Source organism: Girardinichthys multiradiatus, chromosome 13 (assembly GCF_021462225.1).
Source record: "Girardinichthys multiradiatus isolate DD_20200921_A chromosome 13, DD_fGirMul_XY1, whole genome shotgun sequence".
NCBI lineage: Eukaryota > Metazoa > Chordata > Actinopteri > Cyprinodontiformes > Goodeidae > Girardinichthys > Girardinichthys multiradiatus.
In genome coordinates, this window is record NC_061806.1 from 33,042,858 (window position 1) to 33,069,918 (window position 27,061).

The 27,061-nt window shown below is 36.9% G+C and overlaps 1 protein-coding gene across 6 annotated transcripts in view; it reads left to right on the plus strand.

Moving 5' to 3' along the window:
- Positions 1-27,061, plus strand: part of LOC124879176 (collagen alpha-1(XIV) chain-like) — a 262,372-nt gene that overhangs the window by 47,931 nt on the left and 187,380 nt on the right. For all 6 annotated transcript variants that reach the window (XM_047383584.1, XM_047383586.1, XM_047383590.1 and 3 more), the window contains 5 exons: positions 23,066-23,224; positions 23,297-23,416; positions 24,930-25,094; positions 25,642-25,803; positions 25,958-26,127. In XM_047383584.1, coding sequence (XP_047239540.1) covers positions 23,066-23,224; positions 23,297-23,416; positions 24,930-25,094; positions 25,642-25,803; positions 25,958-26,127 — 776 coding nt within the window. The remainder of the gene's footprint in view (positions 1-23,065; positions 23,225-23,296; positions 23,417-24,929; positions 25,095-25,641; positions 25,804-25,957; positions 26,128-27,061) is intronic.

Genomic DNA, 27,061 nt, shown 5'->3' on the forward strand with positions numbered 1-27,061 from the left:
AGTAATGCTAATTCAAACTGCTTATTAAATTTTCAGGTGCTGAGTATATTTCTGTTAAAGCATAGTGCAATTTCCCACATTCTACCTGAATGAATTTTAATTAGTTTTTATCACCTTCTCTTTTCTTTATCTGTCACTCCTCCATTTTGCTTTGATTTTAAGCTAAATTTTGTAGTTTCCTTGAGCTACTTTCTTTTCTTTGCTTTTAAACTGTCAACTTTTTTTCTTTCAGAGTTTTTAAGCTGAAAGCTGACAGTCTGCCACATTGCCCACACTTGCTGAATACCACAGCTTTAGCTGTGCAGGCCTGTTCCTAGTCTGATACCTTGCTACTGATGAGACCTTTAGCAAGTGCCTGCTTGATAGGCTGTCATTCTGAAGGTTTGGCTGCTTGCTTGTCTGCTTGTGACAGAGTTTATTCGCGCCTGTGTCTGCAGGTCACCTAGATGCTCACCAGACTTGTGCAGCTTGTGATTCTTCCTTGGATCTGTTTATCTGAGTATCACAATTTAGAATGTAATAGCTGGAGGTGAAAGATGGCAGTTGTGACTAACTGCACAAAGGTTATACTGGAGCCTGGTTCTACACTGCTCAAAAAAATTAAAGGAACACTTTGAAAACACATGAGATCTCAATTTATGCCGGATATCCATACCGATATGGAATGTGTTAGGAAGGAAACATAGAACTTGAAACCCTTTTCAAGTTTACTCTGTGGCGTTGTACTTGATCCTTCATCCTTCAGGAACTACCTGCATATTCTTGCTACTTGTTTATGATATTTCCTTGTGCAATATCATACACAAGGAGGAGCCCAGGACCCACTGCCCCTAGCAAAGGGTCTATGGATCTAAGGATTTTATCCCAATACCTAATTGCAGTCAAGGTGGCACAGTTTATCCTGTACAGGTCTGTGCGTCCCTCCATGGAAATGACTCCCCAGACCACTGAACCACCACCAAATCAATCATACTGTGAACAATATTGCAGTCAGCTTAACGTTTTCACAGCTTCTTCAGACCCTTTCGCGTTTGTCACATGAGCTCAGTGTAAGCCTGCTCTTATCTGTGAAAAGAACAAGACGCCAGTGCCGAACCTTCTAATTCTGGTGTTCTCTGGAAAAAGCCAGTGAAGCTCAACGTAGTCGGGCAGTGAGCGCAGGGCCAAACCATGGTTTGGTCAGAGATATTCTCACCGATGGCCTGCTGCTTATCACTTTGTAGTGCTCTGGCAGTTCTCATCCTGTTCTTCGTTGCACAAAGGAGCATATACCATTCCTGCTGATGGGTTAAGGACCTCTGAAGGTCCTGCAGGGACCCCCTTTACTACTTAATTGACCAAATCAATATTTGAGAAGTTTAACTGATCTGCACACTTATTTGTAGATCAGCATTATTATTAAAAAAAACTGATAACTGAATAGGGATGTTGGTGAGGAAAAGTTAGAGAGTAAAGTTTTTCCTCGATACAAAATCAAAACCTCAGTCATGATCATTTAGGATGGAAAAACTAAACTTTTCTTTATTAAGCTTTCATCTGATGTCAGACAATATGCAACCAGGTAATCAAAAGGCAGTAAAACAGAGTGAGACACAACATGAACAAGCTGGAGTCCATTAAAGTATTCATCACTGCAGATGTCTTGACTTGAAATTTCCTCTATAATTGCTTAGCTAAATTTTGTTCTTCTTGTCTGTGAGCCAATACTGAGGGATTTTATGAAAGTGATACCCTACAGCCTATAGAGTTTATCATCAACAAAATGTTTGTTTATTGATCCCCTGTAGGTATTGTATTAGAGTACACAATCTTTTACCATATGCTGACTTCAGGGAAACCTCCTAGAAGGAATGTTTTTTTTAAATAAAGGAAAAAAGTACTGGTCCCAGTTTTTTGCTGTTTTCGTCTGTTCACCCTTTAATACTTTCAATAACTTCTTCAAATCATTTGTATGTAGAATCAGCCTGGCTAGTTAGTCAATGGGTTAATGCTGATTCTTTTCAAATTGTTCAGTTTCTAACCTACAAAACATGTGTGGCAAATACTTGTGACCACAACCATTTCTCTTGAAACAACACAAACATTGCTAACAATTCAAACTTGGACTGTTATAAAACCAACAGTTTTTTATGTGAGATGGCCATTTTAGATTTGGGAAATTGGACTTTGATGATGCTTCTTTTGATTTTACTGACTGCACTTGGAGTTTTCAGCCTATAAAACAAGGGTATAATGATAACAAAAGTACCTAAAAACATCTGTAACAAGAAACAGTCATGAAATGTATGGCCATTTCATATATATCCTAAATATACATAAAACACAATGATGTTCCTTTTGTTTAGAAGATATTGGTGAAGTACATTAGTCCATCAGATTTTAGAAGATCTAGCTGCATTGGAAGGGGATTAGCACCTGTCACATTTCTTATATGAGGGACCTTTATCAGAACATTAAAGGAACTCTTTAGTCATCAGTGATGTCTATTCACGAGTCTGCATTCAGTCCCCATGGTAACCAGCTGCCATACCAGCTGATGGTTGGTGTCTCCATAAATTACATTACTGCTTCGGTTTTAAATCAGACATTCACAACTCTCCACTGAAGCTCGACACGGCTTTCCGGCTCATGGCTTCGCTTCTGATCAGCCATCGCCGCTGCTCCCGACTCCTAATCCTGGTCCTGGTCCTGTTCCGGAGGGGTTCTTGGATGAACTGCCTTCACACCCCAATCCTGTTCCTGGTTCTGTTCTGGAGGGGTCCCAAGCTGTGCCGCCCTCACACTCTGTTCCTGTCCGTGAAGGGCTCGTGGATGAACTGCCTTCACTTCCTGCTCCTGTTCCCGGTCCTGTCCTGGAGGGCTCCGAGGACGAACTGCCTCCATCCCTGGTTCCCGTTCCGGAGGAGTTCGTGGATGAGCTGGCACTTCCTGTTCCTGTCCCTGAGGGGTTTGAGGAGGCACCTACTCCGCCTGCTGTGCCCCGGCGGCTCTGCCACAGATCTCCACGACCTCGCCGAAGTTTCCAGCGGCCTCTGCGCCGCTCGCCTGGGTTCCAGCGGCTTCCGCACCGCGCCTCTGTGCTCTTCCGTGGGTTTTCCTGGTCCCACCGCTGGCCTCCAGAATGCCAGCCCGTTCATCGCCGGCCGCCTGATCGCCTACTCCTGTGTTGCTGGCTTCCAGACCGCCGGCTCCTGCGTCGCCGACCTGCAGATCGCCTGCTCCGTTGTTGCCATCCGCCTGAACTCTGGATCTGTTGGGGACGCCTCCGGGCTGCCCACCTGAACTCTTTATTATGTATTTATCTTTAGTTATGTATTTAAGCCCGTTTGTTTCCTTTGGTCCCCACTAGTTCCTTGTGTTTCCTTGTGAGTGTTACTACCCTGTCTGTTCGTGCCATGAACATAAAAGACTCGTCATACCTGCAAACCTCAAGCTTCTGGAGTTCTTCCCCGCATATTGGTCCAACAAAAACTCGTATTATGACACCAGCATACTCTCTGCTTTGTGGTCTGGATAGAAAGATATTATCTGTTAGTCCACTATTATGTCCAGCTGGATTCAGAGATTTGGGTCGGAAGATGGTCATAAACAAAAACAGGCAATTTCTTACTTGCGGGTGTCAATGCTGAGTGTGTACTTGCAGCTTTAAATAATCCATTCTGTTATCCAATGGGTGAACAATTAGCAATGAAAAGCAGGTTAGGAATTGTTTCCCTAAGGCCAGCTTTAAGCCTTTCCAGGTTGTCCAACCTCTGTCTCCGACCCACTTAATTTCCTACATCTTTACATGCACAATTTGGCCACCCCTGTCGTCCCTCAGCAGTTGGGTTGTCCTGAAGCAAGGGGCATCTCAAATATCTGTGAAGCCATTCTAGAACGTTTTTATACCAGTATTTTCTTATTAGATTTAACAGAAAAATCTAATTTTGAGCAGTGCTCAGATATTTGCCATGATTGTCTGTATTCCACTCCAAATTAAACTGGGCAAGTTGCAGTTTTTACATTTCTTCCTTCATCGTGTCATTGATGTTGAGCATAAGCTTACATAAGAGCACTATAACTCATCGAATCTGTCTTTACTTTTAGACATTTTTACTTCAGGTCAGCGCATACATCTGCCTGCTGATCTCTTCCTCTTGTGGAACTGTCACAAAAACTATGATATTAGTCACTGAATATTCTAAAACAAACAACCTTTTTCTGTCTTTGTAAAGACACATATGAATGCATTCACCTTATTCACATCACCATTCTGCAGTTAGGTATAAAATAAGGAAAACTTGAGAAATATTTTCAAATACAAAATGGCAGTAAATGTGTAGCAATCACTGTGCGATGTTATTGAACCTGTCTCTGCGTTAGCTCCAGCAGGAGCTGGAAAGATGACTCACAACACATTTTGCTATAATTGTAATCATAATATTTGGTGGTTTCTTCCATCTAAATGTAAAAGAATCAGAAACCTTTAAAAACTGTGATGTGTCTATAATAAACATCTAGAATGGTATTGTTAATTCAGGAGATATCTTGTGCATTAATCGTAAAGTGGATTCAGCTACTGGAGCAAACGATTTTATTTGATTAACAGCACGTGTTAAAAGGATAGTCATGTATTTTTTATTAATTTGCTTTATTTATATATGTCCCTATGTCATTTCATGTTTTAACAGGATAAAATCTCCAAGAAAATTACATATCCCATCATCATAAACAGTTCATGACATAGCGCTGTGTTGTAAAAGCAGATTGTTATCTGAAGGGTGTTATGAGGTAGCTTCTGGCATCAGTTCTGTGATTTTCTGGCTTTGACAGTGGAACATTTGTTGCCTCATTAATGGTATTTACATTAAAATGTACATTTTATAAATTCTAAACCTTGTCAGCTTTTCATCTGCAGTTCTGATAGCACACCGTGCCTCTTAGTCACTTGCAGTTTTATTGTGTAGCAGTTTAGAAAACTGATTTAGACCACTTCTGTTGTTAAACTAAAATGCGTTAGTCATCTGTCTACAGGACCCTCTTTGTGCAATAGGCATTAATTGAGGTTGGCTTTCTCTTAATGCTTTTTTGCATTCACATGCATGCATTTTTCCAAAATGTATGCATGCCTGTACCACTTTCAGCAGCTCCTTACCAATATCTTCACATATTATTTTCCTTGAAACAAGGGTCCTGGTTGTATCTGACCATGTAGAGCATGTCAAAGATTGTTACATGAGGATACTGCACTATAAAAATAGGTTTAACTTTTTTTATAGTGTTCTAAGGAGTTTTAACAGATGATCATGATTGCTGCAGCAAGCTCCAAAACACAGCTGTCACGATTTGTTGCCATAGCTCCATGTGTTGTTTTAGGGGCCTTAGGTTTCTCTTTTTCCTATGGGTTGTCTTTGAGCTTTAAGGCGTGAGTGATACATTGTTCTGGAATGATAAAGAACATCCAGTTGGTATTTGTGCTTCAGTGTGTAGTGCATGCTTGTGAAATGCTTTGATGCTGAACTTTAGCTTCTCATTCTTTAACAGGAGGCAAGTGTGGACTTGTGATATAGACGTAAAAAGGTGTTGAGCTGGTTAAAGAAAAGGAATCCACACGGTTCGAACACATAGACAGTGTTGTTTGAATTGCTCCTAAGGATGTTGGTGGGAGTTAAATCTGTGTTTTGTTGTTTTAGTCTTCTCACCTGGGTTCAGAAGTGGGAGTTGGGTGTGTTGTTACATCACTGAAACTACAGAATGTAAAGCACACATGGTTATTAAGAGACCAAAAAGGTGAGCCCAAAAAGGTGAGCCTAAGGTGAAGCTTTTCTTATTCAATTTGTAAGCTTTGTCACAATTCTAATGATCAAAACATCTTCTCAATAGTTAGGAAATGTAACCAAAGTCTGGGGAGTTTGTAGACCTTTATGCTTTCATGACTATGCTTTTGGGAACATTCACTCGTGTAGGTATGTGGAAAAATATCCTTATTGGTTGCATGTTTGTATTCATACCCATACAAATAGTGCTAATTTCTGAAAATTCTTTCTTCCTATTTCTGCTTGACAGGTCTGTGCAGAATGATGCTTGCAAGCTTATTTTTGAAATTTATAAATCAGCATTGCTATGGTGACAACATGCAACAAGTTGCAAGAGCACCTAAAGGCAGATAGAGACATCAACTGGAGCTCTCCTGGAAGGCTTTCTCAGTGTGTAATAATCTGCTGAAGGGCTGCAACTAATGAATAGTTACACTGTCTATTAATTCCTGATTAGTCGACTAATCAGCAGTTATTTTTGGACCTATTGTATGTGCAACTACACCTATAGGAGCATCTACATTCTCATAGTTAAAGTTAAAATAGTTCAAATATTAACTTGTGAAACAGGAAATAGTATATTTTGAGTATTTGATCAGCTTTAATTCAAAATCTAAAATCGTGAAGTCAAATGTGCTGTTAAAAGTTAATGAGAGTTTTTACAATTTTTATAATTTTTTTTAACAATCTACTGCATTTTAGTGTTATAGCAAAGTGCATTTTCTGCTTGTTTGTTGAATAAAAAAAACACAAAGAACATAAAAACTAGTTCATAATTTTTTTTAAACATGGAGAAAATAACATATTTATTTCTTTTAAAATGCTTTTGTAACTGAGTTATTTCTAAATGAATCTTAACAGAAATGATAAGAGAATTTTGCCAGCGATGACCTGAACACCACAATTTAATTACAAAAAGGAATATTCCCAATTGAGATGCATAATGGGTCAGAACAGTTCTAAGGAGTTGCCTCCTGCCAAGGGAGAAAACATGGGCCTTAAAGCATTGCGTGCGACCTATTTTTATTTTTCTTTCCTTTCCTTTATCATGCCACTGTAATGTACTTCTTTAATCCTTCAAAGCACTTTGAATTGTCTTGTTGCTGAAATGACTTGCCTTGCTCACAATGGAACAAAATCCAAACTTGGGAAATTAAATAGTTTTTTTTTGTTGTATCTAATTGAAAATTAAATGTCAAAAATGAACTTGAGCTTAAGACATTTCAATTACTGAGCACATAGACTAATTCTTGCTACATGGCCACTTTGTAGACTTGACACAACTCATATATTGAGGTCTAATTCCCGGACCATTTGTTCAGGCTTACAGTAATTAGACCATGCCCGGAGAGGATAGGCTGAAGTAATGAAATCACAGTGTCAACTGTTCCACACATCATGGGTGTGTTTCGTGTGCGTAAGCGTGTCCATCTGTGAGTGTGTGCATGTGTGTGAGTGTGTGTGTGTGTGTGAGGTGGATTGCAAAAAGAAGCACACTAAGCAGACTTGTTGTAAATCAGAGCATTCCTTTAGCCCATTCCACAAGTATCCAAAAATTTAACTGTTTCTAACTTGGCAGTAATTTGTTGAATAGGAGTTTCCACTGGTCTCTGTAAGTATGAATTAGCCAGACAACTTACATTTGAAAACATTTAAAAAGCAGACCTTTTTTTTAATAATGGCTGTTGATCTGAATACCAATAGGGCACCAGCAGCTGATAGAACTCCTCAGTTTGATGCAGATATAGAAGTTTAGAGAAATAAAGGTGCATGTGGATTCATTTTTTTTCCTTTCAAAATTTTATTGAACGTAACAGCAAATAATAAGAGTAATATTTACCAATAAACTATATTCCCATGCTCAAAGGAGTGGACGGAAGTAAAAACCTACTAACCCACCCCTTTTCCTGCTTCCTTATTCCCACTGCACTTCTTATTCATCATGTAAAACATCCCTAATTTCATACCAAATGTGTGCAGAACAACAAAAAAGTGTGAGAGAGAAAAAATGATAAATAAATAATAAAATGCATTCCCAAAACCCCCATGACGATCATCTGAAGACAATAATACAATGAACAGCAATATAAAGGGTAAAAAAAAATGAAAATAATGATAGCAATAATACTAATAATTATTCAAGTCTGATATTCATGTATAATCATCTTTTTATATCATGTTTTAAATTGTTTCATCTTTGGACATTACTTAGGCTCCACATTCAGGCTGTTCAAAGGCTTCAGCCCACCAACAGACATACAGAAACATTTCTTTGTTGTTCTAATCATCTGTGTTTTATACTAACAAACCTCTTAATGCCTAAACTCCTTCCCTTTTCTTGAATAATTTTAAATAATTTTTTTGGCAGTTGGTTATTTTAGCTTTATGCATTAACACAGCAGTTTGTAGTTTAACAATGTCAATACGTTTTATCTGTATGATTATGTAAATATGGGTTTTTAGTATGATCCAAGCCCTGTTAATAACTCTTGATGCTCTTTTTAAAAGTGTGACTAATGACTGTAGTGTTGTTTTGTAGTTGTTTCCTCAACCTCTCCACAGTAACCTAAATACGGTAAAACTAAGCAACAGTACAGAATGCGGAGTGTTTTTCATTTGACATGTTTAGCATTGTGCAATATAGAAATAATTTACATAAATTATAAAGAATGTCGGACCCAAAACTGAGCTTTACACTAAGAACTCACATCTGCCAGTTTCACATACTGCGTTCTGGCACCAAAATAACGTTTAACCCATTGTAAAACAAGTCCTCTAATCCGGTAGCATTCCAGTTTTTTTTTTTTTTTACAGTAAATCATGATTTATTGTGTCAAAACCTTTTTTAATCTCAAAATACATTTTCTTCTCATCCACAGCAGTTGTTATGTTTTCTAATGCTTCCAGTATAACTAGTTTTGTTGATGGTTTTGATCTGAAACCATATTGACTTTCAGTAATTATTTAGGTTTTTCTCAGAATGTATCCAGTCTACTATTAATCAGTTTTTCTTAAAATTTCGGAGAATTTTGTAAAAAGAGATACGGGTCTATAGTTGGAATATTGATGTTTATCTCCATTTTTGTATATGGGGATTATTTTTTTGTCTTTAGTTTTCTGTTTATGAACCTGAGGAAGACTGCAGATCTTTCCCTCTCTCTCCTTTTGGAGAATGAATTAGTGTTCTTTAACTTGAGATATACATTTTATATAATAAAATCTTTTTCTAAAAAGGCAAATATTTGTTTTGAAAAACATTTCGTTTGAGTTGAGAAAACTTCTCAAGATAAATGAAAACAATTAAAGTTTTATGTACTTATGCCTACAGTGTGGAATAGAAAGAAAAGTTGGGGTTTTGTGCTGTTCTCAAAACTGAACTTTGAGTCAGCTGTCTGAATAATCTGGATATGCATTTGTAAATACAAAGGTGTTAAGTCTAGTATTTGATACTGGCATATAAAGCCTAAAAGTATTCATACCTCTAAATAGATAAAAAATTGTTTTCCTGCAACTAAGAAGTTTGTTTGTGATAGAAAAAGAGACAGAAATCTCTAAAATATAATAAAACCATTTAAAAGGATAATAATTGTGGTCAAAAATGTTTTCTTATTTACATCCTAATACAGTGATCTTAAAATTATTTATACTCTTTCGAATATTGAGTAGAAAAATCCTTATTGGCACTTCAACAACCAAAACCTTCTTATAAATGCTGGAGCAGCTTTTTGCATGTTTCCACTGGTATTTTGATGATTTATGTTTAGGAAATCATCAACATCATCAAAAAGAGCTCCAAGGCTGTGATGTTGGAAGGCCTCCTTGCCATCACCCTAATCTTTAACTCCCTTTACAGATTATCTAGCAGATTCAAGTTGGGACTCTGACTGGACCACTGGAAAACATTAATATTGTTTCCAGTCAGAAGAAACATGTTTCTAGAGATACTTTCTAGAGAACTAAATCTTGCAGGGGTAGATTTAATTTTGGGCTTAACTGTATAGTTGTATATAACCAGAACTGTGTATTTGAAATAATTTCTAAAACTCTTTGATAGTTTAATGTCAGCCTTTAATATGTGACAAAATTTAATCTGTGTTTTAAAAATCACTGAACTTTGAGATAGCTAAAGTCTCTATTGTTCAATTATAATCTGAGCATGGAATGAAGTTTGGTATGAATGAAAAATGATATCTTCAGTATGTTGCTGAATTTAGATTGAGTTTGGGACAATGAAGCAGGATAAGGGTTTACATGCTAACTGTTTCCAGACTGCCAATTCAACATTATCAGTTCCATCCACATAAAACTGATTGGAAGTCTGTTTTCCTACGTTTTAAGTGATGTATGTGGTATCAATATATATATATATATAGCAATGTAAATTACACTAACTTGACTTTTTGGGGAAAATGTGATAAATTAGACAGGCCGCATGTTTAACAAAGATAGGCTATCCAAGTAATTAGACCACATGGGCAATGCAGTAATGAATGCACAGACATCAGACATAGTTGAGTCTGGAATTGACTGGAAACATGGCAAAGCTACTGGAACGCTTTCAATATGCACGGTCCATCAACGGCAGGCAACACATTAGGAAGACGGACACAGCAGGATTTGCCAGCTGAAGGAATGTCTATCTGCTACACTACAGATAAAGATGAATGATGCACCAATAAATCATCTGTGTAGGGCACTTGGAAGGCCAGGGAAGGAGGGGAAGTTGATTTAGTGAAACTAAGACAGGAGCAAGGCAGTCTTTAGCTAGGGTGGGCGGTTTCAACAATGCTGGCAAAGCAGTGAGGTTCCAGAGCAACTGAGGCTCCATCATCTTCTATTTGACACTGTGATAACCTCATTTAGATTTGAAAGAGAAATTAGGGAAGTCAGATGGTAGCAAGAAGGAGACAGAGCAGCAAATGGTTTCCGTATGAAACCAACCAACTGACCAATGCTCAGTATACACTTTGACACCTGGTAGCCAGAACACAGCAGAACGACAACATTTTTTATCTTTATAATACGCAAACCATGGAGATTCTCTAGACAATTTAACCTACAAGAAATATGTTTCTTAAACTTTAGTGAAAATAAAAATGTAAACTCACATGTAACATCTGAAAAAACTAAAAGGACGTTTTTGTTTTTCATAAATGCAAAAAAACCCCAAAACATACAATTGTCAAACCTAAACGTGAGCAAGCCCACATCTTTGCAAAGCAACATTCAAAGGAAAAACCTGGAGCACAAAGTGAATCTTATCTAAAGCAGAAATACAGTTGAAAATGTTCTGCACATTACACATTTCATTAAAACTGCTTGAAATGTGAGCTATTCTCCAGGGACTTTTTGTTGGCTGCAACAAACAGCTTATTTACAAGTTTATTATGTAATGTTTAATAGTTTATTTAACAAGTGTTTCACTTATTGAGACAGTTAGATGACCTCAAAATGTTCTGTTTTATCCTTTTCTTTTTGTCTGCCTTGAAGTGCTGCATTTTCTGCACTTTTCCCATTTTGGGAAAACAATTTGTGTTTCTGTTTATTGGTGTAGAAACTTTTTAGTTTTTCCTTTTTTGTTTGTTTCAGGCTTTGTTTCTGTGTCCCGATTATCACTCCAGAGAGCTTTTCCCTGAAGGTTTTTTAGCACACGATGACAGTTTGTTCTTTGGCAGAGTTCTCTCATGCCTGTAGATCTTTCTTCTTTCCGTTTTATTTTGGTTTTCTATTCATCCTGATTTTTTTTTCCCTTTTTACCCCTTAATGTTGGACATCCCTACATCTGAACCTTATATTAGAGCATTGACTTTTATTCTTTCAGTATTTCTATATTTATTTCCATTCTGACTCTTTTTCTCAAATTTAAATTTTTCCTAAACCTCACTCCTACTATCAATCTTCTATGAAATATTTTTTACTTGATCACAGACGTTTTTGCTCTTTCTTAACTTTCTCTTTATTCTGCTGTGGATTCATTTTCTTTTTTGCTTTTGAGATCACATTTTCACTCTTCACTCTATTTGGTTTAGCACTCCAAAATATTAATCATATCTTTTCTTGCATTGTGCCATTGTGCCAACCTTAGATCAAAGTTCCTGTGCCTCTTATCGTGTCACAAAGAATCTAATTTTCTTATCTTATGTGTGCAATGCTTATGTCTTTAGTTGCATCTCACTTCTCTTATTAACAGGATGTTGAAAGAGTGAATATGTTCCATAGAGATGCAGGACAAAAGTCCTTTTGCTGCTAAGAAGAACCCCAAAACATTGAACATATTTATTCTTTCTGATTTAGTGAGGAGTATTTGCTTTGTTAAAAGAAAATGGAATTTACATATACAATTTAATTACCTAAGTGCATACTGCAACATAAGGAAGTATCTGTTTCTAGCAGATTGCTTCTATTTTGACTGTAGATGTTTTTCAGAAAAGAAATAAAGAAAAATGGAAGATGGCAAACTGTCATTTTACAACCAAATAAGACATGGAAATATGTTTGATCTTTTATAGTATTGATCGAGAATCATGGAAGGAGTTTTTTGATTTCTGTATTTTGTGTGTGAAACAGACAAGATTATCTGTCAGACTGATGTGTTTATACCATTTCTTTCATACACATGGAAATGGAAATGCTTGCTCACAGTTAACAGCTGTATTCACCTTCAATACATAAAGGTGGTGCTGTAAGATTTGACCTGATGCTTCATAAATATAATGCATGATATTTTCTGAGTGTGAAGTTAAAGTTTCAGTGAAAGTCACAGTAACTTGGCTTTCTTTTTCTCCTGAAATGTTTTCTTTGTGTCGCACACTCACGAAGGTCACGCGTGTAGTGTGACTGCGGACCGCAGCTTGCTCTCACCCCTGCTGTTACTTGACTGTAGACCTGGTGGGACTTCCTGTGACTTAATCTTTTCCCCTCATATTAGACTGTTTTTTCTTTACAGATTTATGGAAATAAAGCAAAAAATCTCCCCATGAGTACAAAACGTTTCTGATGAAAATGTTTAAAGAGTTCATGTAGCAGAAAATTTGTGACAACATTGTGGTAGCATTTAAAGAAAGGCTTAGTGTAGTTCATCATCCTTTAAACAGCACTGTAACCACATGATTTGCACATCTTGCATTGCTGACACAATCTGTTGTGAACCAAAACATTGTTAAAAATACTCTAAGCACGATTACCATCTATGTACTCAACTGAGTAAAATAACTTGTGCAGTGTTATTTAACATGATTTGAAGGATTTTAACCATCAGTGAGGATTGTGGAGCATTTTCTCTTTCTGCTATGGTGTGTTTTTTAGTACTTTATTGAACAGATAAAAGTAAAACCTCCATCAAGGTAAAGTTCCCTTGTAAAATATAGCCTCTTCTATAGCCTTCTGACATGGCAGATTTCACCAAAGTGATGGATGGTGGTTTCTAAGCAAGCAATGCCTCTGAAAGGGTTTTTGAAGTTGATGAAGTTGGTAATGTTTGGTATTAGAAGAATCAACATCAAATGTGTTGGCAGTGCTAATTATTCTAAACTGAGCATGTTTATAAGTCAAACATTAATTACAATACTGGGATTAATGTTTTTGTTAGTTTTTTTTTTTTCATGGCTTGTATTCTATACTCCCATTTAATCCAAAATATCCTATTTGCTTTATGAACATGTAACTGTGTTAAAAAGCTGTGTTAAACTATGGATGACATACAGTATTTGCTTGGATTACTCAGTGGCTTTTAATACTTTGAGACAAAAATGTTTTAGAGGAAAAAATGTGCTAAAGCATTTAGTGTTTTAACCTAATGGGACATTTCATCATTTCACTGACGATTTTGAAATGCATACTTTGCCTTGTTTTATGGATTACCCTGTAAAGGTCTGATGATGCACGAGGTAAACAGTTTCTGCTGACTAAATGTTTCTCCTCAACATTGATGTAATCTTTCTTTTTAATGATACTGGTAACAAAGTTTCTTGGTTCATAATGATCCAGATGAAACGGAAGATAGATTCAAACTATTTCAACTATGCAGACGACGATAGCACACTTCCTTTGAAAAGTGTGCTTCTGAGATGGCCATGTAAGCATTTCTGTGCCTGCATCGAAGATGTTGATTCATCACCATTTACTAGTCCAGGTGTTGTCTGGCCTTAATATTGTGATGCATAACATCCTCAGATTTATTGAGCCTGCTAAGGAATCTTGGACATTACAAAGGGTGCACGTTGATTCCAGATTCTGAGGAAATAAAAAAGCAGAAGGATCTGCCATTGGCTGTCTTTAAACCTGCAACAGGATATGTTTTAAGGGATCCATCCAATGTGGTTGAGAAAGATTAAGTGTAGATAAGAATGATATATAAGATGTTTCTGGATACCAAAGAGATGGTTGACAGGCCGAAAAAAAGTCTTGCTAAAGGTAGTTAATATCAATTATCAATTTTTGTAATAAGTAATGCCATGTGGAGAAAAACATGTGGATGCCAATGTTTTCATGAAAGTAATGCTTTCAGATACACTGTTATGGTTCTAAACAAATTGAACAATAGAACATATAAAGAACACATAATCATCTGAAGTATAGTTTTGGTTGTGTGTTTTTTAATCTCTTCTGGGGTAACTGAAGTTCAGATGGTTCAGTGGTCGGATTTCCCCTGACTGTTTATTAGAGTGTCTTAATTCTCTCTATGACTAATGAACTTTGAAAACAACTGTCTGATAAATAAATGCAATCCTGTTTATATTTTTCTTTGTTAAGAAAAAGGATTTTTCCAGGTGCTTATACATTTATATTAAGTGTCAATTAACAAATTTCTTTGACTAATTAATGACAATTATAATAATAATAATAATTTTTATTATTTATGATAATAATACATTTTATTTAATAGGCGCCTTTCTGGCACTCAAGGTCACCTTACAATGAATACAAATCAATATTAAAAACCAGAACAAATAAAAAATAAAATAAAAATATAAACACAGCGATCAAGCAGTTAAAATGTAACAGTGCGAAATAATCAAGTGCAGAAGGCAGTCCTAAACAAGTGCGTCTTTAGTGAAGATTTGAATTGAGAAAGTGAATTTATGTTCCTTAAATCGGGTCGGTAGAGAGTTCCTGAGCCGAGGAGCAGAGCGGCTGAAAGCTCTACCCCCCATGGTGGTGAAACGGGCAGAGGGAACAATCGGGTGAATAGACGAGGACGATCTGAGAGTGCGAGAGGGAGTAGCAACGTTGAGAAGATGGGATAGATAAGGTGGAGCGAGATCATGGACAACCTTGAAAGTGAGAAGAATGATTTTAAAGTCTATACGGAACTTGATGGGGAGCCGGTGGAGCTCTGACAGAACAGAACATTTAACAAGAGTAATTGGTCTGATTGCATATCATCAGCTTCATAGAATAATTGCCTAAGTCATATTTTCCTAAATATGAGGCAAATCAAGCTCTGCTGCTCAAAACCCTTTTTCAGCAACTTTATGGCTTTTCCTGAGAATGTGGACCCAGCTCTTGCTTTGGTTAGATACTGACCAGATAGCCCTTAAAACACACATTACATCATGTCATTATTTATTCAACAAGGACAATGCCAAAATAATGGGTTTGTGCAAAAGTAACCACACCAAAAGTTCCAAATAAACCATTTTAAACTGTTTTAAACCATTGAATTTAAAGGGTCTGTGTTTTGTTTTAACTAAACAAACTGAGTTGATGAGAAATAATGAATACTTTGGATTTGGGCTAATAAATTTACCAGTAATTGCTTTTGTACAGAGTTAGATTTACATGTGGGAATATTTTATGTTTATATTTTCTGTAAATGTATTTATGTATCATTCCAAAATAACTACATATACACTTTCTGTCTTTTTCAGACATCTGCATAAGCATCCATGTATTGCAACCAGGTCATCGCTCTGAAGCATGGAAGCAAATGTTACAAACCATATTTCTGGAAAATACATTAAGGAAAAAACACATTTCTGAAAAGGATGATATGAGACCAGTGGAAAAGTTTATACATTGAAACTTTCAAATAAAATGAAGTCTACTTCTGTGCGTTGTTTTGTTCCTGTTTGAAATTATTTTAGCAGTGATGATGTTCATTTACAAATAGACTAAGAAAATGCTTGTTTCTGACGGTTGATTGCCTTCTGAAGCACTAATGCTATTGGCTCTATTGTTTGGTGTTAGAAATGAACTTTTTATTTTTACATGTATTGCTTTTAGTTGTTCTTTTTTAGGATATATCTCTATTTTACTAAGAATGACTATTTAAGAGATGCATATCCTTATAAGATGCTGCTATATATGTATATAAGTGCTAATAAACAAAAAAGCAAAAACAGTAAAGTGAAATCAATAGATGAATAAAAACCCATCAATGTGGTTTATTTAGACGATTTGTTTTTACCTGCTGTTCTGGTTATATCCATATTTATTATTTGGTTTAAAAAAAAACATTTTACTAATTATCTTTCACCAGTCCCTTGTGATGAAAATTGCATCTGATTATGTGCCAAAGTAAACAGCCTTGCTGTGTTCATGGGTGAACAAGTGAAAACAGATTAGCTTTGATATGCAATTTCTTACTTTTGCTTTATCACCATTGTGGAGTGATGGAAACCAAAGCAGCTGACCTTTTGTCTTCAAAGCATGTAAATCAGCTTGTGTCTTCATATATACAGGGGTTGGACAATGAAACTGAAGGTTTCATGGCTAAATTGGACCAGCCTGGTAGCCAGTCTTCATTGATTGCACATTGCACCAGTAAGAGCAGAGTGTGAAGGTTCAATTAGCAGGGTAAGAGCACAGTTTTGCTCAAAATATTGAAATGCACACAACATTATGGGTGACATACCAGAGGGGATGTTTGGGTGCTAACCCGGATTGTATCCAAAAACATAAAACCACGGCTGCCCAAATCACGGCAGAATTAAATGTGCACCTCAACTCTCCTGTTTCCACCAGAACTGTCCGTCGGGAGCTCCACAGGGTCAATATACACGGCGGACTTCTATAGCCAAACCTTTGGTCACTCATGCCAATGCCAAACGTCGGTTTCAATGGTGCAAGGAGCGCAAATCTTGGGCTGTGGACAATGTGAAACATGTATTGTTCTCTGATGAGTCCACCTTTACTGTTTTCCCCACATCCGGGAGAGTTACGGTGTGGAAATGCCCCATAGAAGCGTACCACCCAGACTGTTGCATGCCCAGAGTGAAGCATGGGGGTGGATCAGTGATGTTTGGGCTGCCATATCATGGCATTCCCTTGGCCCAATACTTGTGCTAGATGGGCGCGTCACTACCAAGGACTACCAAACCATTCTTGAGGTTTGCATCCAATGGTTGAAACATTGTATCCTGAAGGCGGTGCCGTGTATCAGGATGACAGTGCACCAATACACACAGCAAGACTGGTGAAAGATTGGTTTGATGAACATGAAAGTGAGGTTGAACATCTCCCATGGCCTGCACAGTCACCAGATCTAAATATTATCGAGCCACTTTGGGGTGTTTTGGAGGAGCGAGTCAGGAAACGTTTTCCTCCACCAGTATCACGTAGTGACCTGGCCACTATCCTGCAAGAAGAATGGCTTAAAATTCTTCTGACCACTGTGCAGGACTTGTATATGTCATTCCCAAGACGAATTGACACTGTATTGGCCGCAAAAGGAGGCCCTACACCATACTAATAAATTATTGTGGTCTAAAACCAGGTGTTTCAGTTTCATTGTCCAACCCCTGTATTTTGGAACAGGCCTAAAGGAACTATATGTGACCTTTGACATTGAAGCTATTAACTTTGCAATTGCGCCACTTCTGGTCTGCCCGTACCTTTTAGCTTAGGTGTATACGTTTTTCTCTTTCCCAGTGCCTGAAAAAAGTATTCACACCTGTTGATTTCGTTTTTGGGATCTAGGGGCGGCCTCACTTCTGTCAGTGTGCTCCAGGGCAGCTGTGGCTACATTGTAGCTCACCACTGTCAGTGTGTGAATGTGTGTATGAAAGGGTGAATGACTGCTTGTAGTGTAAAGGGCTCTGGGTACTAGATAAAGCCCTATACAAGTTCAGACCATTTTCAATTTACTATCTTTTGTGGTAGACCAACACAAAGTAATGCAGAACAAGAAAATAAAATACAATCAAACTGTATGCAATTTATTCTCAGTATAAATTTGAAGGTTCTATTGCCTATAGAACATGAGTTATAAAACAGCATCATGAAGAGGAATGAATACTTTTGCAAGGTGCTGCATGCATGGAGATTTCTTGAAGCATACAGTATGCCTTATGGGTTAAGCTAAAATAATACCAGTAATGTGAAACGTGGATACAAACAATTTTGAAACCATAGCTACTGAGCATGGAAATATAACTTTTTAGCTGTTTTTGTTCAATTACCTACAATGGTAATTGAACACTGGCTGCTTTTCAGGACATTAATATGTATAAGAATGCCAGTAAACACAAAGCACTCATTAAAATACTGTTTATACTTTGGCGACTAAGGTCACCTCCTCTGCCTTATACTCCTGACATCCACTGTCTAAGGTTGTGCCTCCAACTTTGACTTTTTAACCTTTAAAGATGCAGCTTTAGAGATATTTCTGCTAGTGGCTGTCTTGTTAAGAATATATGAGTAAATTTGCTGTCTTAGTTTTCTTTTCTCTTATAGTTCATTGGCTTATGCATTTCATACATTCTTTTTCACGCTAAAGCTTTCTCTGTTGAAATGTGAAGTCAATCTGCAGTTTATGTGTCTTCATATAAACTGAAGATACTAGTTTGCACACATACGTTTTAATGTCAGAATGTTTCTGAAATGGAGGTAAACAACATAGCTGCCAGCATAATAATTATTAACCTTGCATAACCACCTCATTGATTGAGGTGCGAAACTCTCTTTATCAAACTCTCAGAATTGACCAGATTTTTCCAACATTTATGATTGTCTTTCATATAAATCTCATTGTAAGTAAACACTAATTTCGTAAACAAATCAATAAAATATTTCTATAAGATGTTGTTGTAGGCTGTGACCTTTAACAGGATAGCTCTAACGTAGGTGATCAAACATTGTGGTTAAATGGTGGTCAGGACGTTGGACTAATCAAGGCATTTTCCTTTATTAAGACAGTTTAATCTTTTTATTTTAGCAGCTTGGTTGTTAGCTGGACCAAGCTTTGAGTTGGAACCGAATTACTGCCCCAGACGGAGCAATAAAAATATTCCAGGGTTTGATAACAAGTTGGGGTAGAATGCAGCAGAAAATGCAGACATTGTGCTGTTCTGTCATGGTGAAGTGAGAGTTCAGCTGATAGTGAAACTGTCAATTTACAATTAGATCCATGTCCCAGACAGACCTAAAGTCATTAGCTTTTGGTAGTGACTAAGATGATCTTTCATGTTTCAAGCAGCTGATAGAGCTTTCTCAGCAAATGGCTGGACACTCCTATTGTAGTGATAGTTTGAGGTACTTGGCTATTTGCCTTAAATTCTGTCTTGGATTGCTGTTCTCCTGCATCCAAAGGAATCGGTTGAGGTGCTGTGAGAATCTGGTAAGGATGTGTTCTGAATACCTGCTTAGGTATTCTGTACATGTCCTAATGGAACGAGACCTGAGGGCAGACCAAGTTTTATCTGCAGAGATAAAATCTCACTGGTGGATAGGGAATGCTTTGCTGCCCCCAGATGAGCTGGATAAAATAACAGGGAATATGAAAACTTGGGAGTAGATGGCCGGATGACTGGTCAACCTTTCAGTCCATATCTTCCATCATTCTTTCCATATTCATGGACAAAACCCCAGCATGGTTTGACGTCTGAAGCAGCACACTATAAAAATCAGCTGAGGTATACTAGCCAAAAGATCCTTCTGTTACTCTTTGTGTTTTAGTGGATTTTTAACAAAGAAGAAGAATTTTATAGCTTTTTCTGCATCTTCTGCACTTTAAATGTAAAGATATTTTTGGGTTCAGAAGTCAAAAGCTTACATTGTTTGGTTCGACATTTGAATTCTTATCGAAATTAGTGTAGCTGCAATGGACTGGCGACCTGTCCAGGGTGTACCCCGCCTCCTGCCCATAGACTCCTGAAAATAGTCATGAGCTTCCTGTCGACCCACTATGGAAAAAGCGGTAGAAAATGACTGACTGACTGACTGAAATTAGTGTACATATGCCAACATAACATTAACCTTTCTGAAAATTTATCAACCAAACATGAATGGATCGACACAACCCTTTGTGACAAAGGAATTACATGAATGAAATTGACAGCCAACCAGTTTCTGGTTATATTACACAATTAATTCAGTAAAATGCAACTATAATATATTCCTTAGCGATATGTTGCTTTCCGGCCAAAATGAAAATAGCTTCCTAGTTCCTCAAACTGTTTTGTCCAAAAGATCCTACGAAGGTATTAGTTCTCTTTCCAGCAGTTTCACACTTTTTTTTAGTTGGGCGGAAATGAGGACCTTTACCAAGACAGCACTTGTAACACAACAGACTAGGCCTAATTATGGTGTTACTGCAGGAGTGTTGATTGAGCATTCTCCCAGACAATAGGAAATAATAAATGGGTAGGAGTTGGAAATGAAGCCAAAGGAAACAGCATTGTTATTTACCACAGATATACTTTAGCAGTATCAGCCTGTAATATTGAATCATGGCTCTTCCTTTTGTTTCCTCCCCTCTCTTTTTCCTTTTCACCATCGGTCCAGGTGCCAGTCTTTCACAGTCTTGGCTTCTAAAGGAAACCTCGTTGGTTAAAGCTTTAAAGCCCTGTTTGGCTTCTCAGTTTTACTTCCTGCACCGACTGAGATACATCCTTCCATGCTTGCATTAAATTGGTTTAAATCCTTCCTCTTTACGTGTTTCATCCAGGGATTGCCATGTGTATTTCTGTATTATATTACTTTATTTTCTGATAAAGTCCAACAGGAAACAAGCACTAGCATTTGAGTCCGAAATTGAATGAATGTAAACATTTTGTGTTTTTGTCAGTTTGATATTTTAGAAAAGCGGATATTGTTTGAAATGTTTGAGTGTTTTTAAAGACAGTCTAGTGATGTAGACACAAGGATTTATTTCATTCCTTATTCAACAGAGCAGATGAGCCAATACTTTTAGCCACACTGTTTCATTTACTGGTCGAATTCAGGGGTGTTCTGTCAGAAAGAAAAGAAGGACAAAAGTTAAATTTGTTAACTGTTTAAAATTGGAGTCAAAACTGGTGTATTTTCTGTTTGGTCTGCCCTGACCTATGACCGGCCAGTTGGAAATTAAAAAATTGTCTATGTTATGGATCATTGAACACATGTGCTACCATGTTGTGTCAATAACACTCTTTGGTAGGAAAGCTGGAACTGAAGAATGTCAGCTCAAAATGAGCTATTTTCAGTATCAGTGAGGTGTTTAACAGTGAAGGTAAAGGATGCACAGTCATAAGAAGCTGTTTAAAAGGAAAATATATTTTTATGACATGTCTGAGAACAGTTCCCCTATATAAATGACAAAAAATATCATAAGGCCTCAAATGTTCTTTCTGGCAGAGTTGATGAATTCTGTCTCTTATGTGTCAAGAGAGCAAGACAGAACAATATTTTCAGCAGATACAAAGATTGAATAGATTAAAGCAAAGTTTCTCTGATTCATCTTTTTGAGCTTTTAAACTTTCCCTGAAAACATTTGGAAATGTTGACAGTCTTATAAAATCTAAAGGCTCTCCACTTTCTATAGAATACACACACAGAGACTGCTGTTGAAGTGATACAAAAGATATTTTCAAATGTTATCTTTGTAATTATGTTACTCGTAGCATGAAGGCCAGAAGAAAATAGGTTTTTGCTTCATGAATTAATTTAAAATTAGGAAAGTTTAAGCAAACTTCATCATAGACAGACACGTGATATATGAACATTTAAAATTTATCATACACTCGTTAAAAGATATTAAATCTGTGATCACTTTATGTAGTTTACGGACTCAGATGTGTGGCCTCAATGGTTCTGGGTTCCAGAAATCATTGTATGTGATTGAGGCATGTAGCCCTACAGTAAGTAGTGCGCTATGTGCATGTGATTGACAAATAGCATAGATTTACTGAAGTGGACTTGCTTGAAATGTTGTTGTCTTTGTTGAGGTTATGGAAAGTTTTATTTTTCAGAATATATTTAAAATCCCTAATATGTACCAACCTCCCGCAGTCAAAATTCCTGGTTTATTCCCATAAATTCTCATTCATTTCCACTGAAAATTTTCAAAATTCTCAGAATTTCGCAACCCTCATTTAAACTAATCAAATATTATCAATGGAAACACAGCAAAAACTGATCCCAATACTTTGAATTAAATTAGTTTGCTAAACCATCCCAAAAAGAGGTTGATTACCTGTTCCTCCAACAAGCCAATATCAAACATCATAAAGCCTCAAATTTTATCCATTCAACTGCACTTTCCTAATTGTGTCTCCTGTGTCACAGCTTCCATCTACCCATCAAATATATATTTAATCACTGCTCAGACTCTTGAAGCAAACCAGGGTGGAGGCTCACATTCCAACACTGCAGAGACTTGCCAGAAGTGATACTCCTCTAAGTTCCTGTCATCGATGAATGAAATGACTGTTGAAGAATGCCGCTGCCAGCTCTCCGATCACTCACTCTTAAAATACGCTCCAGTCCTGTGAAAGTTTAAAACATGCTGTGACCTGAAAGAAATATTCTCCAAAATCTTTAGGATAATAAATTATGTGCCAGCAGCTACAGAAGCTTACCATAAGGTCCACATATACATACATATATATATGTATATATATGTATATATATGTATATACATATATATACATATATAAACAGTCATTGCTTTTCCACTGTGACCTCATCTCAGAGGTTTCCAGAACTGCTCTGTTGAAATAGAGCCGTTTCCCAGTTCTGCTGGCCTTCAACTCACTTTGTTTGCTGTACGAGCGTTTGTAAATGAACTGCTGTTGCCTCATTAGAACCTGGTCTGCTTTATCACCCAGTAAACTATTGAGGCAAACAACAGAGTGAGCCGTTATTGCTGAAACAAAGCGCCTTTTCCCTCTGGGGTTAAATTATACTGTGTTGAAGTGAATTAGAATTAATGAAACACTTTGTAATATTTTAGGACAGAAGCTGCAGATCTAATTGCTGGACATGAAGTCTTTTTGGGTTTAGTTTTACATTTTTCTCTTTTAGAAATATCAATCTTCTTATTTTGTCCTTTTCTTTTTTTACTTTGTCAGCTGAAGATGGATTCATGTGCAAGACTCCTGCCATAGCCGACATTGTGATTCTGGTGGATGGCTCTTGGAGTATCGGTCGCATTAACTTCAGACTAGTTCGAGCCTTTCTGGAAAACCTGGTCAATGCCTTCTCTGTGGAATTTGATAAGACGAGGATTGGTGAGGAGTTTTGTTTTAGATTTTCTTTTACATTCGTTTGAGCAACATCTTATATTCTACTATCCCATGCAGGACTTGCTCAGTACAGTGGAGATCCCAGGATCGAGTGGCATCTGAATGCTCACACCACCAAAGAGGCTGTGATAGAGGCTGTGAAAAACCTGCCCTATAAAGGAGGAAACACACTGACAGGTATGGCGCCAAGCAAATTCTCACCCTACTTTCCAGTTATTATAGTCTTCCAAACACAGATGAGCAAACAGATGACACTCAGATGTGGAACTGGAATTAAGCCAGTTTGCAACCCCTGTTTATTAAATTCACTCCGGTGCAGTTAATTTCAAGTTGGTATTTATAGACTCAATAACAACCTTTGCTGATCAGATGAGACTGTGAAAGAGAAGGTCAGGATGACAAAAAGGACTTTTGCAGACTATCAATGCTGGTATGATACTCTGCAGAAGAAAATTGCTAAATAGTATCTTTGCGCATAAAATGTTGCATACACTACACTAACAAGAGGGATTACCTGTGAATTTTTTATTTTAAGGAAATTGTCTTTATCTATTGATTGTTGACTCTGAATCATCTGCAGGTCATTGTGATGTTATGTGCATAGCATAAGATATTATGTGGTTAGACAAGTTGCATTTCTTACAAATGTCCTTCTTAGAAATGTGCATTATTATTTCAACCAATCCAGGATTGGATTCTTTCAGTTCCTTTTTTTTTTAAATCTTGGGTTAACTCTTATTTACATATAGCTTGAAAAAATGGTAGGTGCATTGTCTGGTTTTCACAAAGGCAAACTAAAACTAAGTAAACATCTGATGTTTAGTATTAGTTGCACAATAATAAGTGAAATTCTTGTCTTTTGCTGGAGTTCTTCTAACATTATTTTAAAATTACAATGGCTGCTTGGAAGAAGAAAAATGTTGAAATGTGTTAAAACGTAATTTTTTTGAAATGCTGTTTTTTCTCAACCTCTCCTACTCCTCCAAGACATTTTGTCTTCTTTCTCTTTCCAATCTCAATCCTATTTTTCACTTCTCCTTTTCGGTTATTTAGCTCACCGAATAATGCAATCAGTTAACAACCGAATTATCTATCCACCTTTTGACAAAGGGAAAACACATTACCTACTTAATTAAATAAGTAAATAATTATTCTCTTAAATAATAACACTTACAGTGTATGTCCATTTTTTGTAATTAAGCAGTATAATATCTGCTTATTGGCCCAATTTTGCAGTTAATCAACTTTTACAGTTCTTAATGTCTGTTGAAGCATTTTACTCATTATTATCTATTACTTTATTGGATTTGTTTTGTTCATTGTATTTATTTTGGGGGGGTGTAGTAGGTTTATAACCTTTTCTTTACTGCTTCTATTTAATATTGTCAATAGTGTTTGTTTTCACTTTGCTTTTTTGTGGAGCTCCTGAGCTAGGTAAAAACAGCCTAGTTTTTTACTATTCTAAACCTATAAAGCAGTCACTTCCTGTCATTGTAACCTTCTAGTGCCATCTCTTCTTAAAGCCTCACTTACAGCTTTTTGTAGTCTTCTGTTGAAAAGGTTTCTTTAAATTCTGCCAGTATGTTAGGAATTCCCTTTTACAGTCCCATTAATATAAACCCAAAATATGGTTTTAAGTGTGTTGTTAAATAAACTAGATTCTGACTTTGTGCTGTTTTCAACAATGCAGGTCTGGCTCTCACATTTATATTGGAAAACAGTTTCAAAGCAGAATCTGGGTCCCGGCCTGGTGTTCCAAAAATAGGAATCCTCATCACTGATGGGAAGTCCCAAGACGATGTGATTCCTCCTGCCCGAAGCCTGAAGGATGCTGGGATAGAACTGTTTGCTATTGGTATGTCTTATCTGTATTAACACAAATCTTTTTTTCATACTTATTAATCAATTTATGGGATGAGAGTTCAATGTTTTGCACAGTCTGTTAGTGCCCCAAGTAGTCAAATAACTGTTAGCTAAATAAATCAGAAACAACAAATCAGAACAAAGGTTTGGTATGCTTAAAATTAAATCTTCATCAGTGGAGACTGAGTGTCTGCATAGCGTTTTATACAAAATATAAGTTGAGTAATATGGTATTTTTTATTTGGCTTGTTTTACACAAGCTGAAACAAAAATAGAGGGAAAAAGCTGTCAGCAATTATGTAAAAAACAAAATTTAGTTAAAAAAAATGTATGACTTACTTTCCAGCACCACATTCATGAATCTGAAATTTTCCCAGACAGATGCTTCTCAGTATGACAAACAATTTTGCAAAATGAAAGACTTCATTTTTTCGTGTCCTTGTTGCATCATCAGAAACCCATCCGCAGCACCTTTAATGTGTTTTCTGCCTCACAGTCTAAATTTCCCTCTCTCAATTTATGCTTTCGTCTCCTTTCAGGTGTTAAAAACGCAGATGAAAACGAGCTGAAAGCAATTGCATCTCCTCCTGAGGAGACTCACGTCTACAACGTGGCAGACTTCAGTGTGATGAGCGACATCGTGGAAGGTCTCACCAAAGCACTCTGTGACCGTGTGGATCAGCTCGACAAGAAAATAAAAGGTTCAGCTCAGGCAATAAAATTTTAGTGCCTATCAGTTATATATCGGTTTGAATTAACAGTTTTAGTATTTGTTTCGTGTCACTTGTGTTTATATTATTGTTGTGAATTGAACATTGCATGTAGCATTTTCAGTTTCATCTTTATATTCTGCAGGGGAAGGAGAGCCATCTCCACCCGTCACCTCCATTGCACCCCCTCGTAATCTTGTGACATCGGAGATAACAGCCCGGAGTTTCCGGGTGAGGTGGACTCACGCACCAGGCCAAGTGGAGAAATATCGAGTGGTTTACTATCCCGCCAGTGGAGGACAACCAGAAGAAAAAGTATCTGGGCTCTATTATATTTTTATTTCAACTATAAATGTGTATTTCTTCCATATTTACATAATTGTAGATATGATTCTGAAATTTCTTACTCTGTTTTACATATATTATCCCAATTTGTAATAGTATATTTACTTCTACTACATTGAATACTCAACTTAGCTAGAATGTATCCATCTGAATAACAAGAAGTTATCAGTTGTGAGCGACTAATCCAATTTGTTTTAATTTTGACACTGACTCCAAGGATGCAAGGACAAAAACAAAATAATCAACAGCAGTAAGAAAAAGAAAATGGCTTGAAATGTTGTATGCCATTAAATTTTACAACTGCTCTCAAAATTTGTTTCTTATAATTTTGTTACAAAGGACTCGAAGGCAGAGCAGAATTGAAGTAAAGAAGAACGTTTTAATAAATTAAAATGGAAAGAACTTAGAAAAACAGTCTTGCATGAAAACAAACTAACACAACATTCAGGAAATGGACCGGTCATAAAAAGGCAGTTTAAACAAGCAGTGGGAGCATTAAGTAAACGGAAGGAACCAGTAAGAAATAATGACAGCGAGCGGGCTTAAATACAGGGGAAAAGAGAAGAGCAGGCATGGAGACACAGGTAAGAGAGATCAAGGAAATTGGCAGACACAGGTGGATAGACTGAGCTTAATTGCCAAGGTGGCAGTGCAGAGAGAAGGCTGAGCAACCGAGGGAAGAGACTAAGACTATACAGACATATGCAGAACACAAAGTAAAGAAGAAAAAGACAAATATAAACCTAAGGGAAAAAACTACATTACACATGGAATAAACTAAGAAACTAAGCACAAATAATATATACGAAAACACCTAACTGAAGATAAACGTTGATCATAGCAAAGAATATGAAACATAATAAGAAATACAAATAAGAAGCAAAGCCTAACACTCAAGGACTAT